This window comes from Podarcis pityusensis (genome assembly GCF_964106645.2).
Source record: "Podarcis pityusensis genome assembly, chromosome: 9".
In the NCBI taxonomy this organism is placed as follows: domain Eukaryota; kingdom Metazoa; phylum Chordata; class Lepidosauria; order Squamata; family Lacertidae; genus Podarcis; species Podarcis pityusensis.
Genome location: NC_138034.1, coordinates 64413658 through 64434495, shown reverse-complemented (window position 1 = coordinate 64434495; position 20838 = coordinate 64413658). Strand labels below are relative to the sequence as shown.

At 43.7% G+C, this 20838-nt stretch overlaps 2 protein-coding genes across 4 annotated transcripts; one reads left to right on the top strand and one right to left on the bottom strand.

The window, feature by feature from the left end:
• The first annotated feature begins 207 nt into the window (after nt 1–207).
• Nucleotides 208–6154, top strand: MRPS18C (mitochondrial ribosomal protein S18C). The gene is made up of 6 exons (XM_081021291.1): nt 208–365; nt 2932–2993; nt 4573–4656; nt 5572–5629; nt 5892–5951; nt 6037–6154. The coding sequence occupies exons 1-6, from the start codon at nt 275–277 to the stop codon at nt 6111–6113; spliced, it is 432 nt and encodes a 143-aa protein (XP_080877417.1). The 5' UTR covers nt 208–274; the 3' UTR covers nt 6114–6154.
• Nucleotides 6155–7428: 1274 nt separating this feature from the next.
• ABRAXAS1 (abraxas 1, BRCA1 A complex subunit) lies at nt 7429–19965 on the bottom strand. 3 transcript variants are annotated; one of them, XM_081020989.1, is made up of 9 exons: nt 19732–19965; nt 17555–17645; nt 16700–16736; nt 15744–15810; nt 14080–14273; nt 12740–12859; nt 10688–10772; nt 9893–10004; nt 7429–7900 (listed from the first exon to the last, which is right to left on the bottom strand). In XM_081020989.1, exons 1-9 carry the CDS (start codon nt 19831–19833, stop codon nt 7470–7472), a joined length of 1239 nt encoding a protein of 412 aa, XP_080877115.1. In that variant the 5' UTR covers nt 19834–19965; the 3' UTR covers nt 7429–7469. The 3 variants fall into 3 exon arrangements, with proteins under 3 accessions (XP_080877115.1, XP_080877116.1, XP_080877117.1); XM_081020990.1 differs by having other exon boundaries at nt 19744–19965; XM_081020991.1 differs by having other exon boundaries at nt 17555–17641; nt 19744–19941.
• Nucleotides 19966–20838: the final 873 nt, after the last annotated feature.

Sequence of the window (20838 nt, the reverse complement as noted above, 5' to 3'; positions counted from 1 at the left end):
CCCTTTGAGGAGAAGCTTAGGAAACGGAAATGTGGGTATAAGAAAACTCGACCCAATGACCGTTGAGGGAAGGCGGGGCAAGGAGTGAAAGCCGTGCTACGATTGGACTCCGTGTTTTGTTGACAGTTCGCACTGGGGGCCCTTGCGGCTTCTTCCCGGCGCGGCGCATGCGCGAGGCCTAAAACGTGTCACGGGACAGGAAATGTACCGAGAGGGAAGGATTTAGGTGCTGCTCTGTGCGTTTTCCGCAGCGGAAGCTTGGAAGGCGGAAAACATGGCTGCCTTGGCGATGGCAGCCAAGGACTCAGGGCGAGTTTTCTGCCTCTTCGCTGGCGCAAGGAAGGGCGCTGTTTCCTCTGGTGCAGGTAAGAGACGGAAGGTCCCAGGGAAGGAGTTTGCTTCTTTCGCTAAGGCATAGCCTGCCTCAGGGCCGGATTTAGGTTTGATGAGGCCCTCAGCTGCTGAAGGTAATGGGGCCCTTTATATGGTCAGCTGTCCTTTGTCAACAACAAATTGTCACTGTTTTTTGTGTTGAATATATGTTATATGGTAATTTATGGACCTAATAAGTATCTAAAACCATTTGGACATGTTGCCTTGCAACCAGTCCATGCAGAATGTAAGGTAAAGGTAAAGGGACCCCTGACCATTAGGTCCAGTCGTGGCCGACTCTGGGGTTGCGGTGCTCATCTCGCATTATTGGCCGAGGGAGCCGGCGTACAGCCGGTCATGTGGCCAGCTTCTGGTGAACCAGAGCAGTGCACGGAAATGCCGTTTACCTTCCCGCCAAAGCGGTACCTATTTATCTACTTGCACTTTGACGTGCTTTCGAACTGCTAGGTTGGCAGGAGCAGGGACCAAGCAATGGGAGCTCACCCCGTCTTGGGGATTCAAACCGCCGACCTTCTGATTGGCAAGTCCCCTAGGCTCTGTGGTTTAACCCACAGCGCCACCCACGTCTCTATGCAGAATGTAGGCACGCTATATATAGAAGTGTGCAAACCAGTGATATTTTAGGGAGCAGGCTAGCAGGCAGGGCCCATTAATTACATCATTGGAGCCTACACAACATAAAACACTGTTGCTGTATGTAGGTTTTATTTTATTTGTTTTTTAACTTATATTTTGGAAATGTACATCCGGTTTTTTTTCCCTTTAAAATTTTTGGGGCCCCAAGAAAGTGGGGCCCTAAGCTATAGCTTGTTTAGCCATCCAGCACTGGCCTGCCTTGTGCAGGCTGGGGGAACGGATAATAGGAACACCTAAGAGCTTTAAGCTTGAATAAACAAAACAAATGGGCATTGCAACATAGTAACATGCAGCACAAAACCTATGTACGTTTATTGCTAGGGAGTAAGTCCTGCTTGTCGTCAATAAGTGGGCACACTTTTGAAGTGTTAAAATAACTGCTTCATATTTCTTCAGAAGGGACGCGGGTGGCGCTGTGGGTTAAACCACAGAGCCTAGGGGACTTGCCGATCAGAAGGTCGGCGATTCAAATCCCCGCGACGGGGTGAGCTCCCGTTGCTCGGTCCCTGCTCCTGCCAGCCTAGCAGTTCGAAAGCACGTCAAAGTGCAAGTAGATAAATAGGTATCACTCCGGCGGGAAGGTAAACAGCATTTCCGTGCGCTGCTCTGGTTCGCCAGAAGCGGCTTAGTCACGCTGGCCACATGACCCGCAAGCTGTACGCCGGCTCCCTTGGCCAATAAAGCGAGATGAGCGCCGCAACCCCAGAGTCGGTCACAACTGGACCTAATGGTCAGGGGTCCCTTTACCTTTTTTTATTTCTTCAGAATAGCATGGGTGTAAGTAGCTCGAGCTAGGCTTAAATTCCTTATGCTTTACAGATATATTTAGGAAGAGCAGCTCCTCAAGCAAACCCTGAACCACATTATATATTAACTCTATAATTCCGTTCATTACGGCACTATTTGTAGATGTCCAAGGGTCCACATAACCCCCTTGTGAAGCCAGATGTCTAGACTTACATATGCATTCATTGGCTCAAGGGCTGAAGCGGCTCAGCTTTTTCATAATGCTCATCAGTGTTGTATTTCAGAGTTCTGAACCTAGTGGAACTGAGGCTGATTTCACTAGAATCTGCACTTTGGATTTGGCTTGGTCTGGAATATTTCCCTTGTGCGTGTTGGACCTTACAAAAGCCTTTAGAGAGAGCCTGTGTCACAATAATGTGTTGATGACATTGACTTGTGCTGATCCCTAGTAGGTACCATCCACACAGGTTGTGGCCTATGCACTGCATGCTTGGCTCTTTCCATCTTTTTTTAACTTGGTGTGCATTGTTACCCACCCATTTTAGCAGTGAATGCAATTAATTAGAAAATCTACTCTGAGGGATTTCCCCCGTTTGATCATCTTTGCATCCAACTGTGTGTCGTGGAATGCCAAAGCTGGTGATTGGGAGCTTTCCTTAGCCTGTGTGCACTCTTTCTGAAGTAGTTGAAATCAATAGTATAGTACTGCTTGCTGAATTCAATAGGAACACTACATTGCACCTCCTCCAGCCCACTTGGCTTCTGTGCTTGCTGTGGAGGAAGGGAATTTGCTTCCTCTTGAGGCTAGCATGAAACTAAGGGGGCTGAAAGAGGAGAGTGATCTGTTCCTCCTCTACCAGCCTGCTCATTCCTCTGCATGGATTTCCATACAGCTGCCTGCATGGGACTCTTTCTCATGTGTGGTCACTATGTTAAATATAAACACAAAACCTGTGCTAACATCAGGGGTGGGGTGGGGAACCATTGCTGGTATATTAATGCATATCTGTTGGGTTATGATAAAGCTCCACAAAAGTATTAAAAAGGGGAGATGGGCTTTGGGTACTTTAACATTAATTCTTTGCTAGCTTTAAATTTCTTGTGAATACTTAAAAACATGTTGTGAGTGTGCTTTGTTACATATGTCTTTTCCAGTTGCATCATGGAGACGGGAGTGTAGTTCATATAGTGAACAGTTGTCCAGTAATGCAGATATGGTAAGAAATGTGTGTTACAATTAACATTCTAATCAGCCTACATATTTTTGAAAGTTTTCAAACTCAGAACATAGGATGGTAGTGGTTTGCACAGGTTGTACAATGACAATAAAGGTATTATTATTATTAAAGAAAATGTGTTGCAACTGCACTTTTTGCTGTGAAACTGCACAGGAGTCAGTATAAAATATATAAGAGCGTAATCAGGTATTTCTACTTTAGTTAAGGCTCATTATCAACTGTAGACTGTAAACATAGAAGACACCTTGTTGGGAGATAGCCGAAGTAAAAATGAGTGTTTCAAAATTAGTGTTTACAACAGTCTTAATTTATTTACTCTGAAAACTGTGACGCATAAAATACAGAACTTGTTTGGCAAATAATTAAAAGAAACTTTGTGTCAAGTTGGAAAGTGGTGCCAAAATTACCAAGGAAGAATGGCTAAGGCTGTCAGTGGTAGCTAGCCACAACAGCTAGGCCTATGAATGCTTGCCTCTGGGATTGACAGGTGGGGAGACTGCTGTCTCGCTCAGGTTCTGCAAGTGGCTTAGGCATCAGGTTGACAACAGGCTGCTGGCCTAGAAGGTCTCTTGGTCTGATCCAGCAAGGTCCTTATGAATCTCCCCAGGTGATCTTAGGCCAATCACTGCCTCTTAGCCTATTTTATTTATTCATTTATTTCATAAAAAATTATATACTGCTTAATTGTAGAAAAACCCCCTCAAAGTGTTTTACAAAAAGGAAAAAAACAATAAAAAACTACAACCATAATTAAAAACATACAGAAGGTTAAAACCACAATATAATAGATTAAAACAAATCAAAACTCACACAAACTTTCTAAACATCTGGATAGGCTTGTCCAAATATGAATGTCTTCAGTAGGCACCAAAAAAGAATACTGTGAAGGTGCCTGCCTGATATTAAATGTTTGACCACAGCCTGGTATAAATTACACTAGCCAATGCATGTAAAACAAAGTGCCAGAAATATGGTTAAAATTTCTACCCCGCCTTTCCTGTACTAGGATGGTACACAAGGGATTGAGATGTAGCAACATTTTATGGGCTGAGTACATATATACGAGGGGAGACAATCAAGAAGATTGATCAATGACGGATTCTGTTCTTACATTTAAAGTTTAATATAAGAACTATGTGGCAATTTTAAGATAAGTTAAAAAAGTGCCCAGAAGCAGCCTTTTGCTTTTTTTAGACTATTCTATAAAACAGTTCTAACTAGAAGCCCCATTTGGTGGGTCAACCAAGTAGACAGGTACCATATATCTATGCTAGAGTCCAACCTAGGGCTGATTTTTGTGTAACATTTGCAAGGCACTTGCCCTGTATGATAGTATCATGTCTGCTTCAGCACTTAAGCCAGCAATTCTCAACCTGTGGGTCCCCAGATACTGTTGGACTACAGCTCCCATCATCCCTGAGCTCTGTCCTTTCTAGCTAGGGGTGATGGGAGTTGTAGTTCAACATCTGGGGACCCACAGGCTGAGAAGGGCTGACTTAAGCAGTCAGTACTAAAAGAAAGTTGAAAGACACTTCTGCTAAAACTATTTCTGTTTCAGCCTGTGCCAATGGACAATCCCTATAAGGAACCCCCTAAAAAGTGTGTCTTGTGTGGGGTAGCTGTTGACTACAAAAATGTACAGGTAAATTCCTCTGTATTTGTTGTGTTTGTTGTCAAGGTGTACTAAAGAAGGCTGAGCAAAATCCGGCCTATGCTTATCAGAGGAGATCATACTAGTTCACTTGTATACACTCCTACGTGTTACAAGAATACTGCTTCAGGGCGGTACTTTTGCAACATTTCTGTTCCTTTCATGTGGCTCCGTTCACCTAGGAGTGAATGCCACTGGCACTAAATATGTAAAATTAAAATTCACTCTTTTAGAATACACTCAGGAATACATGCAACGAAAATATAACAAGATCAGTTGCATGTTGGAAATCCAAAGTATGCCTTGGACACATGCCAAATCCCCACGGTTATTTGACTTAAAGGTGCGGAGGCAGGATAATTGCAGGAATGCAGAATACTGTGCTTGCCCAGCACATGTGGTTGATAGGGTGTCACCTTGCAAGTACAATAATTCTACACCTAATAACCAAGAGTAGGAGGTGTAAAGCCAAGTCAAGCAAGCATAGAAACAGGATTGCATTTGGAATAAAGTATATAACATTGCTGCATCTCTTAACCATGGCTATATCAGGATTATCTTGTGGGCTCATGTGCTTCTTCTCTTGCATACAAAATAGTTTCTATACCTGTGGTACAGTGTTAAGTTTCACCCAGTCTTAAGTGCACGGGGCCTCTACTTTGGTTTATCCTACCAATCCTCTGGTCTTCCTTTGGATTTCCACTTTGCAGACTGACTGGCCATACAAAACAGAAACTACATTTTAAATTGTTTTCTGCTTGTGAAATTTCAGTACTTAATTTTCTTTAAATATGGCATGATTGGTATGTTTAAGTGAACTGTGGAGATTTGCTACAAATATGTAAAAAAAAAAAGAAGAAATCAAAATGTTGCTTAATATTTGTTAATTTTTTCCTCCTTCAACAGCTTTTATCACAGTTTATTTCACCATACTCTGGTCACATTTTTGGAAGGCATATAACAGGTATGTGAGAGATTTAGCAGTATTATATTGAAGGTAAATGCTTTTCACTAATTAATTTTAAGGCTATTTAAATAGCCAGCCACCTTTGACCTGTGTATCATTCTGAATTATATTGAATTTGGTTTCTAAAACTTAAATCGAGACCAGTCTTGAGTGCTTATATTTTTAAAAGCCCCTTATAGGTTTAATCTGCATTGATAAAGGAATTGATCTTTTGATGTTTTCAAATGAAGTGGCTTTTTAGGATTTTTTGATTTTACAGGCTTATGTATGAAGAAGCAGCAAGAGGTTGCAAAAAATATTAAAAGAGCCCGACAACTGGGTGAGCATCTTTTTAAAATATGGAGGTACTTAGATGTTTTGCAAATTGCTTTGTTTCTAAAGCTTCTGAATTTATTATGTTGCAGGATTTATGTCGGTTACATATAAGGACCCAACATTCCTCAGCGACCCTAAAGTATGCAGTATCAAATATCCAGAATGAATTATGTTAAGTGTACTTAATAAAACTGATTTTGTAACTGATTTGTAGTCATTCCTGGTACATCCTTAATAAGCAAACCACTAGCACGTCAGATACGATCCTGTTAATTCTGCTGTATACAGAGTACAAAGGATTGCCATGTGAATGGCAGAATGCTTCTCCTCTGTGCTAATAATCATGTCATTCTTCAAATGGCTGTCATTTTGTATGCAAGATGGAAAACATGCTGTCATAAAATGAAATAAAAACTTAATAAAGAAGAAAACACATGCTGTCATGCCTAACAATAAAAATACCTACTTGGAAGCAAGTATCTATGTCTAATGGGGCTTACTCCTAGGTAGGTGTAGGCTTGGCGCATCTGTGTGCTATATTACTATGTAATATATTGCTCCGTGTGGAAAATGGAGTAGTGGAACACAATCAAAGGCAGTATCATGAATGAAAAATTTGTATTAAGGTCTTGCCCATTTCTCTGTAGGCTGACATGAAACCATGTTTAGCCTTCAATTCAGCTGCTTCGCTTTCAAGCACAGCATGTTACTTAATGGGTTATAACCATTTTGTATCCTACTGCTGACAGAAGACTCTGATCCAGTGGAGGAGGAGATTTCCCCCTGCTTTCCTCTGCAGACCTGTGCACCACCCCCTTCTGCTCCAGAGGGTTGGTGGACCCTTTGGAATTACCGTATTTTTTGCTCTGTAAGACTCACTTTTTCCCTCCTAAAAAGTAAGGGGAAATGTGTGTGCGTCTTATGGAGTGAATGCAGGCTGCGCAGCTATCCCAGAAGCCAGAACAGCAAGAGGGATTGCTGCTTTCACTGCGCAGCGATCCCTCTTGCTATTCTGGCTTCTGGGATTCAGAATATTTTTTTTCTTGTTTTCCTCCTCCAAAAACTAGGTGCGTCTTGTGGTCTGGTGCGTCTTATAGAGCAAAAAATATGGTACATGGGAGGCAGCATGAGAACCTGAAGAGGGGAGGAACTAGTGAAAATCACCTCTCCTTTCCCTCAAGAGAAGCCTCCACTGGATCAAAGAGGAACAACTGGATAAAAGCCAAGAAATATTGTTGCATTCTTAGTCCAAACATGGTACTATCAGTACAGTACATTTTATGCTGAAGTCTTCCACCAGGGATAATCCCTGTGGAAAATAAGGAATACAAAATCTACTGAGGAAGAAACTAGACTATTTTATTTCCCCCCCAAATTGTGGGGATTAATGCTGGTTTAATTTTTGATGGGTGAGTTTTCATAAACAAGACTCCCCCCCCCCCCCGAAACCATGAACAAATGGAGAATTATATAGGCAATAATTTCTGGGGAAAAAGAAATCCTTTATCTATACTGAAAGGGATTAAAAACTTGGAGATACTCTGCGTTCTTCAGGCTCTTTTGTAACATCCTCATCAGGTTCGGTGTCACTGGTTGGAATGTTTGTTTCTTGGTCACTGTTCTTTTGATCCTCCCGAAATAGATTTCGACGAAGTTTGAAAGATCGTAGCCTTTTGAATGGCTTTGGTCCACTTGTAGTTACAGTAGCCTTTCGCTTAATTACCTGCCTTGTCTCAGCTTCAGGGAAACTATTTTCTTTGAACGTTAAGGTCAGCCAGTCCATTATTCTTGTGTTGTGGTCAATGTTGCAGCAATGCTTAGAAATCTGTCTTCCTTTTAAAGTAACACTGCTTGACTGCAGTCCAGAATTTGGGAAAAAGTTTTGCAAAGCTTGACAGAGGAAAATATTTTCTTTCGATTCATCTGGGTGACTTTTCTTCGTTTGGGTAACTTCTGAAACAGACAGAGGGTATTTTCTTTTGATACAACAGCTACATCAGCCTACAAGATTTCCAACTGCGTAGAATAGCAGCTGCTTGACTGGTAACTATTTAATGAGCAGTCCTAAGACTTTGGCAAGCCTCAAGTCCCTTGATTTGGATGACGTGACAAACTATGGTTAAGGAAAGGCAAAAGCATGGGGCCTGAGACTTGCCGAAGCCTTTTCATATTGTGCGAAACTACAGCTTAATAAAACATCCCACCATAGCATATGTGAAATAGCAGCTCATACATTCTAAATATCTGAACTATTTGCTTAACATGCCTTTTGCAACATCAGGGTCATTTCTAGACAAGTAAGTATCAATAATAATAATTTATTATTTGTACCACGCCCATCTGGCTAGGTTTCCCCAGCCACTCTGGACAGCTTCCAACAACAATTAAAAATACATTAAAATGTCACACATTAAAAACTTCCCTGAACAGGGCTGCCTTCAGATGTATTCTAAATGTCAGGTAGTTGGTTATCTCTTTGACATCTGATGGGAGGGCATTCCACAGGCGGGCGCCACTACCGAGAAGGCCCTCTGCGTGGTTCCCTGTAGCTTTGCTTCTCACAATGAGGGAACCACCAGAAGGCCCTCAGCGCTGGACCTCAGCATCTGGGCAGAACGATTGGGGTGGAGACGCTCCTTCAGGTATACTGGGCTGAGGCCGTTTATATATCTATATCAGAGGTAGCCAGCCTGGTGTCATCCAATTGGCTGTTGTATTCCTAACCATTACCGACCCCTGCCAGCATGGCCAGGGGTCAGGGTGGTGAAAGCCGAAGTCCAATAACAGCTGTAGGGCACTGCGTAGCCTATTCCTGATCTATGCTCTTGATTCCTATTGTAGAATTCTTAGTGCCTGATTAAGTGTGTAAGCTCTTTTTACAGGAGCAAAGGCTGACAAGTAAACTGAAGATGCCAAAGGTAAAGGGAATCCAGTGACAATTCATAAGCGCACCCCTGCTTTAGAATCAGAACCAAGAGATTGAATTTAAGATCCTAGGACAGGTATTGAAGTAGGAACCTGTAAATCTTATTCTTCTGTCTCCTACATTTCTATGGAGCTTTCACTAAAAGGGAATGCGGGTTCCTATTTCAGCTCTAGAAAATTACGTACCCTGTAAGTTTAATGACATGTGTCAGGGGTTCAGGGACAGAGGCACAGGGTAGGCAGGAGATGGAGAGCGATGGGGATGAATCCCAGGACAGCGAGGAAGAGGATGACAATGACTCAAGAGATTCCATGAGTCTTTCCAGCGAATCAGAGGATTCCCAGAAGGGGGCGCCGGTGGTCAAGGCCAGGGGAGCCCCAGGGGGGACGTGTCAGGAGCAGGGGGCCAGCGGGGGATCCCAAAGTGGCAGCTGGGCGTCAGGACCAGCCTCCCCGCCAGAGTGCAGCAAAGGGGGTGGAGGTTTCAGTGTATCAGGGGAAGCGGCTCCGGCAGCAGAGAAAGGAGGGAGGTCGGAGCAAGCCACCCTCCTGGAAGGGGAGGGGAGTAGTGAAGGGAGTAGTGTAGCTGTCAAAAGGAAGGTTAGAGGTTGGGCGCGCGCGCCAAGTTCAAATGTAGAGGCGCGCGGAAGTACAGGGAGCCCGGAGGAGGGGCCAGGTCCCAAAGCCCGCAGGAGGGGGCAAGAGCAGTCTGATTCCGCATCAGAGGAATCCAGGAGGGGCGAAACCCCAGCGGGCAGAAAGACCCTGCGGAAAAGGAAAGAGAGAAAGAGGTGGAGCAGCGCAAGCCTCTTAAACTGGTGCAGGGGAGGGACGGATTCAGAGGGGACTTCAGCGGTCTAAGCCTAGCAGACGTAGGGCTGCGCGCCTCGGATGTGAAGCAAACAATGAACTGCAATAAACACTTTTGTATATAAGAAGAGATAGGCGTTGGTCTTTTGTGAGCTGAGACTTGAGGCAGCCCTGACAACATGGAACAGAAAGTTAGGTGTTTTAAGTTACCTGCAGTTTGCATCTGTTCTTTTTTCCTTCGTACTTCTTGTCTCAGTTGATCTACTTCTGCTAGCAGATTCTCTACTGATCTTTCACTATCTGCTACTTTACTGCCTATATTCTAGGAGAGAGGGAAAATATGGGACACCTTGTAGAATAAATTGTCATCTTATCCGTATACAAATAATTCATTAAAAAGCTTAATCAAAATGTTTAACAGCTAACTGATGATGGCTATCCTCTACCTCCACAGTTGGAAGTAGCAAGGCTTCTAAATACCAGCTGCTGGAAATCACAGAAAGGGAGAGAGTTGCTCTTGCACTCATGTTCTGCTTACTGGTTTCCCACAGGCGTCTGGTTGGCCACTGTGAGAACAGGATACTGGACTAAATGGGCCACTGGCCTGATGCAGCAGAGCTATTCTTATAAAACTGAGGCACTCTCTATGTGTGCTGTTGGAGACTAGATAATGCTGTCACCGAACACTTAACTTCCTGAATAAAAGTTGTGTGATTAAGCTTTCAGGTGACCCCAGAACAACAGGTTTTTCTGGAATACAGCCTAAATAAGCGTAATTCTGCACATGGCACTCATTTCCCTACCTATGGTTATTTCTAGGATACACAATAATATTATATCTGCCTGGTGCACAAGTTAATGGGGTTTACTTTTCCCTAATTTCCAGCTTCAGGACATTTTGCATCAACATTTCTTCATATAGATTGTGTTGCCAAACACTTATTTCAAACTTTGTGTTACTGGTTAAAAGGTGCGTGAGAAGTTTTCCAAAAGCATGTAACTTACCTCCATTTCCTCCTGCAAGGTGGCAGACATTTCAGCAGTCTTCAGAACCTCTTTTAGAGACCCATCTTCATTAAAAAATTCTGACCTTTTGATACAAAAAAGAAAATATAGAATGTACTATTTCCATCTGCCATTTTATGTGAAGTGGCTTTTGAAATCTCTAAATTTTGGCACTGACAATTGAACACAACCTTTAAAAAAAGGTAAAGGACCCCTGACAGTTAAGTCCAGTTGCAGACGATTCTGGGGTTGCGGCGTTCATCTCACTTTATAGGCCGAGGGAGCCGGCGTTTGTCCGCAGACAGTTTTTCTGGGTCATGTGGCCAGCATGACTAAGCCGCTTCTGACGAAACCAGAGCAGCACATGGAAACGCCATTTACCTTCCCACCACAGTGGTACCTATTTATCTACTTGCACTGGTGTGCTTTTGAACTGCTAGGTTGGCAGGAGTTGGGACAGAGTAACGAGAGCGCACCCCGTCGCAGGGATTTGAACCACTGACGTTCTGATCGGCAAGGCCAAGAGGCTCAGTGGTTTAGACCACAGCGCCACCTGCGTCCCTTAGCTGACATGAAAACCTATAGGAATAAGCAGGAAATCTCAAGCACTAGGGCATTTAGGAGACAATGCTCGCTGATGGAATTGCTGGTTAAAATAAGACAAGTTTGTTTATAGCAAGTTAAAAGTCAAACTCCAGTGTAGTGAGTGGAGTTCTTAAAATAATGCAAGTACATGTTTTTCCTTAGTAAACATCAGACAGTCCAGCTTTCTAGGCTGAAGCCTACCATCCACCCCTCTTTTTAAAAATTACTTATCCCAACAGTGAAATTGAGCCACTGATAAATAAGAGGGGAGAATCCTGAGGTTTGCAGAATTAAAACAAAACAAAACTTATTAACACCGCCAAAAGAGGAGCAGCACTTAAAACAAAACAAAAGTCCAAAGAGGACTGAGCATGCTCGTAAGATACAAGCAGGCACAGAATGCTGAGTGTCAGGAGAAGAGAAAAATGGAAAGCCAAAGGAGGAAGGTGAATTGGCTTGCTTGGCCCTCATTGTGGTCTGGTTCACATATAGCACTAAGCATAAATGCACAAGCTCACAAGTACTTGCAGCAGAAATTGCAAGCACTTTGCTCCTGCCTGAACCTGGGTTTGTGGTTTGTCTCACTTGACAAACTGCAAGCGATAGCCAAGGTTTGCTCTTGGCTCACTGTCCAGTGTTTGTCGGAGGGAGACAGACCACAAGGCTGAGGTTTAAATACAACACTATGCCAAACAATGGCTTTGTTGCAGGTAGCACAGCACCATGAGGACTGAAGGAGCAAAGTGGCCACTATTTCTGCTTTGATTACCTGTGCACTCACGCTTAGCTATGGTTTAGCTTGATTTTACATGCATACTGGGCCAATTTGTAATATCCAGGAAGAGGCCATAGCTGGAACAGCAGCACTCATATTAGGGGAGATGAAGACACACTGTAGTATTTTAAAATACTTAAAAATGGAAAGCGTAATGCTGGTCGTCAACAAAAGGGGTTTAAAGACTGTCTCAAGGCAAATCTAAAAAAAAAGTAGTATAAACACTGACAACTGGGAAACACTGGCCTGCGAGCGCTCCAGTTGGAGAACAGCCTTTACCAAAGGTGTTGTGGGCTTCTTTGAAGGCACTCAAACTCAGGATGCAAGGGAGAAATGTGCTAAGAGGAAGGTATGCTTGGCAAATCCACACAGTGATCAACTCCTGCCCGGAAACCAATGTCCCCACTGTGGAAGGAGGTGTGGATCCAGAACTGGCCTCCACAGTCACTTACGGACTCACTGTTAAAACCGTGTTTATGGAAGACAATCTTACTTGGCTATGAGCCAAAGAAGATGATGTATTTGTGTGTGTATATATGTGCATATATACACACGCATACAAATATATATATACAAACACACACACACACACACACACACACACACACACACACACAATCTATGCTGCTAGCTGGCAATCATTTGGAGTCACCAAAAACACAATGCAAAAAATTAAAACATCCTTTTCATACCTGTGTTTTGCAACTGCTCTACAATAGCCGGAAGAAATACATGAACTGGACGCTGTATGATATCCGTGCTCTTCTGCCATTCTCAGATTGGCAATAACAAGAGGAACTTTCTGAAAAGGACTTTAGAAAAGGATAAATAGAAGAATTTAATATAACTACAATGGGAAGGTTTACTGAGTGCACAAAATAGTGCCATTCCATTATTAATTCTTAAGACAACTTACCGTATTTTTCGCCCTATAGGACGCACTTTTTCCCCTCCAAAAATGAAGGGGAAATCTGTGTGTGTCCTATGGGGCGAATGCAGGCTCTCGCTGAAGCTTGGAGAGCGAGAGGGGTCGGTGCGCACCGACCCCTCTCGCTCTCCAGGCTTCAGGAAGCTATCAGCAAGCCTGGGGAGCCCGCGGATAGCAGCCTGCTGCACGGAGCGCGGGGAGCGCTGAAGCAGAGCGCCCCATGCTTCGGGCAGACATTGGGCAGCCCCACAAGCTCGGGGGACAGTGGGGAGGCGGAGCGCTGCCATCCCGCTGTTCCCCGACCTGGTTTGGATTCCCCGACCTGGTTTTAGGGGGGGGGGGGGAAATAAAGGAAAAAAAATTTCCTTTATTTCCCCCCCAAAAAACTAGGTGCGTCCTATGGGCCGGTGTGTCCTATGGGACGAAAAATACGGTACTTTTAAGAATAGTTGTATAGGATTGCTTTGTGCGTCCCACTAAGTTCAATGTGGTTTACTCCCAGGTTTCCAGCCTTACAAAAAAATCTTATACATTCTTACATGGGAGTTAAGTCTACTGAGCCCAGAGGAACTTACTTCTGAGAAATCTTGTTCAGAAATATGCTTTTAATATTTTAAGATTGAGCACTGCTCAGACACAAACTAATCCTGTGGTTGTCTTGGAACTTACGAAGATGGTGTGCAATGCCTAGTGCAACTGCTATTACCGTATTAACTAGACTCTAATGCGCCATTGAATCTAATGTGCACCTTAATTTTCGCAACGTGATTTGGCCAAAAAAGATGCGCATTAGATTTGAGTAAATACAGTATTATGCTTTGTGACAGTTTGCTATCACTTGCACCACATCAGCTCTCAAGCTTTTTGTGCTAATGTGATGTTGGGTCTCTCCCGCACATTTCTGTAGAGCTAACACAAGTCTAATTATGTGCAAGATTGCAGCCAATGATATCAAGAGTAAGAAAGCGAAATTTCAACAGAAAGAAATGATTTCCATTGCAAGATTACCTCCAAATTTCAAAGGAAAGGGATTAACCCAAGAAAGTGATTAGCTATATTTCAGTGAGTTACAGAAGTACACTAAAGGATAATGAATCTACTTACCCTTTTTGCGGTTTATGTAAGGCATATTCAAGTTTGTAAGTGGATAAATTTGAAGACGTTGGGCTGAAAGTCAGTAACAGAAAAACAAGGCCCTGATTTGCCAAGTGTGACTGTAAATGCTTATGAAGAAGTCGCTCTCTGAACGTCATTGTCTGGTCAGTATTACGCCTGAGTTTGTACCAGCCCACCACAGTCTGGAAAAGAAATGGCAATCTGAAAATTAGATACAGCTTCTTTAAATAACAACAACAACAACAACAACTATTTATTATTCATACCCCGCCCATCGGGCTGGGTTTCCCCAGCCACTCTGGGCGGCTTCCAACAAAACACTAAAATACAATAACCTATTAAACATTAAAAGCTTCCCTAAACAGGGCTGCCTTCAGATGTCTTCTAAAAGTTTGGTAATTATTTTTCTCTTTGACATCTGGTGGGAGGGCGTTCCACAGGGCGGGTGCCACTACCGAGAGGGCCCTCTGCCTGGTTCCCTGTAACTTGGCTTCTCGCAGTGAGGGAACCGCCAGAAGGCCCTTGGCACTGGACCTCAGTATCCGGGCAGAACGATGGAGGTGGAGACGCTCCTTCAGGTATACTGGACCAAAGCCGTTTAGGGCTTTAAAGGTCAGCACCAACACTTTGAATTGTGCTCAGAAACGTACCGGGAGCCAGTGTAGGCCTTTCAAGACTGGTGTTATATGGTCTCGGCGGCCGCTGCCACTCACCAGTCTAGCTGCTGCATTCTGAATTAGTTTTAGTTTCCGGGTCACCTTCAAAGGTAGCCCCACACAGAGCGCATTGCAGTAGTCCAAGTGAGAGATAACTAGAGCATGCACCACTCTGGCAAGACAGTCTGCGGGCAGGTAGGGTCTCAGCCTGCATACCAGATGGAGCTGATAAACAGCTGCCTTGGACACAGAATTGACCTGTGCCTCCATGGACAGCTTTGAGTCCAAAATGACTCCCAGGCTGCGCACCTGGTCCTTCAGGGGCACAGTTACCCCATTCAGGACCAGGGAGTCCTCCACACCCGCCCATCTGCTGTTCCCCCAAAACAGTACTTCTGTCTTGTCAGGATTCAACCTCAATCTGTTAGCCACCATCCATCCTCCAACCGCCTCCAGACACTCACACAGGACCTTCACCTCCCTCACTGGTTCTCATACCTCTTACATAATGACTGAGAGTCACCCTATTGCTGGTGCTAAAAGGTGATTTTACCTGGGTTCCCTAAGACTCAGCTTAGCTTGTCTTCTGAGAGGCACTGGAATTTCCACCAGCCAAGGTACTAGGCCATACTTAAAATGTCTCTTTGGTAACAACCTTGGGCCCATAATGTGAAAAGTTGAAAAACCATGTCACTGCCAGAGCAACTGTTTGCATGTTCGCTCTGAAGTATGGTCCATTGTATTCAATTGAGCTTTTTTGCCAATAAGTATGTGGAGATAGCAGTCAAAAGCTGCAATTCTAGACACATTTATATTTACTTGGAGTAAGCCCACTGAACTCACTGGGACTTACCTAAAAGTAAAACCTGCCTGTACATGTCTAATAAGAACCAGTCTGTAGGATATTATGCATGCATTTAAACAAGAATATAGTAGTAATCTATAGTGTCCATACATTTCTGTTTTGTGAAGAGGTTAGTTCTAAATGCAAAATACCTTTTTGCAACTCGACAATATATTATTCAGCAGTGGCTCATTCAATTCTCCTGCCGAGTTGTAAAAGCTGGAAAAAATAAGAGGAATCCCAAGGGCAACAGATGCTGAATCAAAGACATTTCTAGAGTGGCATTGGTTTTTATTACTAAGCTTCACACATTTGCTCATACAGCAAATGAACACAGGGTATAATGATAATTTCAATAAAAATACAGAAATCAAATTCTTTGGAAGAGAAGGAAGTCATGAAGAAAATCATGTAACATCTTCTACCCTAAAATAAAAATCACTTTGATTTACTGACTCTCCATATGTATTATTAAACATCAATTGAAGGCATATTTATTTACCCAGGTTTTTGCCACGTGATGACCCTAGCACCAATAAGTATTCAATGATTGGTTGCTAAAATTGGTGGTTGATTATTTTATCCTTGTTTTTAAATTTTGGTTGGTTGTACATTGCCCTGAACTCCTATGGAGGACATGCAACTAATAAATGCCCTGAATAAATAAATAAAAATACAGTGGTACCTTGGGTTAAGAACTTCATTTGTTCCGGAGGTCCGTTCTTAACCTGAAACTGTTCTTAACCTGAAGCACCACTTTAGCTAATGGGGCCTCCTGCTGCCGCTGCGCCACCAGAGCACAATTTCTGTTCTCATCCTGAAGCAAAGTTCTTAACCCGAGGTAATATTTCTGGGTTAGCGGAGTCTGTAACCTGAAGCGTATGTAACCTGAACTCTCTAAACATGCTTCCCTTGCTTACTTAAACAGCAAACATTTATCTGTGAGCAAGCCCCACTGAAATAAGTTTCCTTAGGCGTGCATATTCTGTTACCATGATCCAAGGCTCTGACTGAATCCAACGCATGAAGTGCTACATGTGAGGGTTTTACTATCCCCTTGTATGAAACAGAATTCAAGTTTCTTTCTGAAATAGGGCACAGCACTTACCTGAAGGGTTGGTAGCATGGAATGTGACTTTGTATATCTGAAAATGAAACGACATCTTACTTTCCCCTGAATGATTGTGTACGCATAGCTCTGCACAATGTGGTCTGCTGACAGTAATAACTGAATTCTGTGTTCAGTCACAACCTTACAAGATACTCAAATACTTTTAATATTTATTACATCTGCTAGTTGCTTTGTACAAAAAAAGTCTTAAAGTGACTTAAGATGAAGTACTGCTAAAATCAACTAAAAGTCAGAAAAATTAATAACAGCGTACAATATAAAATTCCTAAAATGCTCGCCCACATTCCATTTATATACTTCAAATGGTGGATAAGCGAAAATCCATGTGACTAAAGAGCCTTGAAAAAGAAGTATGCAGCTGGGTATATCCACTAAAATCACACATCATAGGTATTTTCTCTCATGTGTATAATGACACACAACCTACTACAGTAAATTTGAAGATCTATGTAATTTTTCTTCCTCAAAAACAAAGTAGACAGGCCTTTGACCACATTTGTTCTCTTTCTGCTGCTCTGAAGAGATAGGAGTCTCAAGGGAGCATTATGAAAAGCTGTATAGAAATAAAAGAACTACACAGCCACAGGACAAACCTGGAGATAACACTATTCCTTGTGGGGGAGGAAAGGACCAGTTGCGGTATAAAATAGATTCTGCTGCTAAACACCATGGAATCCCACAGAATGACTTCACAGCAGCTCAGAAGCAATGCAGTACCATCACCGCATTCAAATATACTGGTACACTCAAGCACTAGTAATAATATTTTACAAGCGCCACATAATGTTCATTCCGCCCCAAATGAAATGCATCAGTTGGTAGCTGACTTACCAATTGTATACACAACTTCAGCACCATCCATCTGAGAGTCAGTAATGATGTCCTTGGCTTCAGATTTCACCTCCCCAAGGAGGAATCCTTCCTTTGCAATTGAAGAAACACCATAGTTACGCATCACTCCACTAGCAGGAGCTGTATAGTCACTATTATTATTGTTACTGTGATCCACGCGGCGGTCACCTCCAGACTGGATTATTGTAACTCGCTCTACGTAGGGCTGCCCTTGAGACTGACCCAGAAACTCCAGCGGGTGCAGAATGCCGCGGTGAGACTCCTCACGGGGTCCTCGCTGCGAGATCACATTCAGCCGGTGCTATACCAGCTGCACTGGCTCCCGGTGGAGTACAGGATCAGGTTTAAGGTGCTGGTTTTAACCTTTAAAGCCCTATACGGCCTAGGACCCTCGTACCTGCCAAGGAGTGTGGTGGAGTCTCCTTCTTTGGAGGTCTTTAAGCAGAGGCTTGACAACCATATGTCAGGAGTGCTCTGATGGTGTTTCCTGCTTGGCAGGGGGTTGGACTCGATGGCCCTTGTGGTCTCTTCCAACTCTATGATTTTATGACCTACGGGACCGCCTCTCCTGGTATGTCCCACAGAGGAACTTACGGTCTTCAAACAAAAACATCTTGAAGGTCCCAGGCCACAGAGAGGTTAGGCTGGCCTCAGCTAGAGCCAGGGCTTTTTCAGCTGTGGCTCCAATCTGGTGGAACGCTCTGTCACAAGAGACTAGGGCCCTGCGGGACTTGACATCTTTCCGCAGGGCCTGCAAGACAGAGCTGTTCCACCAGGCCTTTGGCCAGGGCACAGCCTGACTCCCTCCTTTGGCAATCTTCACAGAACTCTAGCACAATGGTTGCCATCAATTTGATTTGAATTAATTTTATAATGAAATGATTTTAGAATGTTGTATTATTTTATTGTTGTTAGCCGCCCTGAGCCAGCTTCGGCTGGGGAGGGCGGGATATATATAAAATTTATTATTATTATTACTAAACCATGTTATATTTTGAATAAAAAAATCTCAAAGCGGTTTGCAGCCTACATTAAAACATCAAATAAAACAATCCCGAATAAAACATTACTGAAGAAAGTAAAATATAATGTATACATCCAAAGTAACAAAATGAACAGGAATCTAAAATAATAGATTTCAAAACGAAACATTACAAAGGAGGTCAACTACAGAATGCATATTTAATGCAGCAAAGTTAGCAAAAGAAAGCAGAACAAAACAAAATTTTCAAAAGAAATCATTACTAAAGGAAGTCAAATATAAAACGCTCATTTAAAACAGCATAATTTAAGGGCTGGGCCTGGGCGGAAGTATTTGAGTCGTCTCCCTTCAAAAAGCAGATAAAATCACACCCTTTGCCACTGACTAGTCCCAAACTTTAGCAAATTTGGAAGCATATTCTAACATTAAACTAACTATGGATGCTTCCAGGTGACCTGACCATGAAGCAACCATTATAGCTGTTTTGCAAGGAGGTTAGGCGACGTTGTGTCAAGCGAGTAGTGGCTATGGAGTGTCAGACTACGACTAGGACCCGGGAGATCTGCGAGGAGGGAAATTTGAAATACATATATCTCAAGCACGCCCAAGACACAGCGGAGACACACAGCAGCATTTTATGGAGACGTGAAATCTTCCTGGGGAGGAGGGGAAGCTCAATTTAAGCCGTGCTTTTAAGAGGGGTCGCAGAGAGGGTCCCTCTGTTGTTACAGACCCACGCAGGGCACCGGGCTGGCTGCGCGCACAAAGCACTCGGGTTTGGGAGTCACACGAGACGCGAGGCAACTCTTCCCAAAGTGGTGGAGAGGGGGGTCTGCGCGCGTTACAGCTCAGTCGCTGTCTAAAAGTGGGAAATGCACACGTGCATATATACACGCATGCATACAAACATATAACCAGGAGTGAAACTTGGTGCGGGAAGGGGCAGCCACGGCAGGAGATGCGCTCTCAATTGGCCTCTGCACACACACACACACACATACACAACAACAACACATCCTGGCTCCCTTTTACGCATAAAGCACCCGTTCTCCCATTAAACAAGGACAAGAGGTGCCGGAGCGAAAGCACTTCCTCGGGGTAACCCGAAGGCACCCCCGTCCACTCCATGCGTAATGGCGAGGGGGGATGTTAGCCAACGCGGGGCGAAGGGCACCTTTTTACGCACAGTGTCGGAGCCGCTGTTGACATGGTGGAAAGCGAGCGCGCCCACGAAGGCGCCCGAGAGAAGGGCCGTCGTGCTCTCGGCGGCTGCCATGGCCGGATCCGCGCCCAACGGGCCTGTTCAGCCGCGCGGCGGAAGGCGGGAGAGGCCGGCGGGGAAGGAAGCGAGGCCGGCTGCGAGAAGAGCAATGGCCGCGCCCGGCCCTGGAGACCCGACGAGGGAGGAGGCGGAGACATCGCGCGCCCAGAGGAAAAGAGGCCGCCCACTGGCACACAGAGAAAGGGATCTAAAGGCATCTATATTTGTCTCCGTCGATCGAAACCAAATAAAGACACGTGTGTGTGTACATAAGGAATCAGTACACACATGCACAGCGTTTATCTGGTTTTTATTAAGATACACGCGAGAAACAAGGAATCATTGCAGGTGTCTTTCTTTGGCTTTTATTAACACACAAACAATAAACATAAGGAAACACACACACACACGTGCGTTTTTGTTCGGTTTTTATTAACAAACAAACCTAAGGAATATATGTATATTGCACACCTTTATCTGGTTATCTATTTATTTTGGTTCCCTTCCCCCCCATCGTGGTCAGCACAGTGAGTGATGATAGGAGCTGTAGTCTGAAAACAAATAAAGGCATCTAGGCACAATTTTAATTTAAATAATTTAATTTATACAGCAGTGTGAATAAGGTTTTCCTTTCCAGTTTTTAAGCATCCTTCTTGCCTGCCTCAAAAGTAGTAGATAATTCAGTGTATACAGATGGGGGGGGGGTATGCGCACTCCCAAATAGTTAAAAGCCAAAAACCTAATAGGAACTTTAACCAGTTATTGAATTAACCATTGCACTTTGGGTTTGAGGTTAAGGAGGAGCATTCAAGAGTTACAAATTATTTTTGACTGCTATGTTGTGCAACTATAGCAGGTTGACAACCTTCATTTCAATAATAATACATACTATAACAACACACATCTCAGGTTTCTTGTACTTATAATGGTTGGGGAGGGGACAACTCATGGCACAAATACATTATATACCCTCAAGCACTGCCTACTAGTGTGGATGGGATTTTAGAAGCATAAAATTTG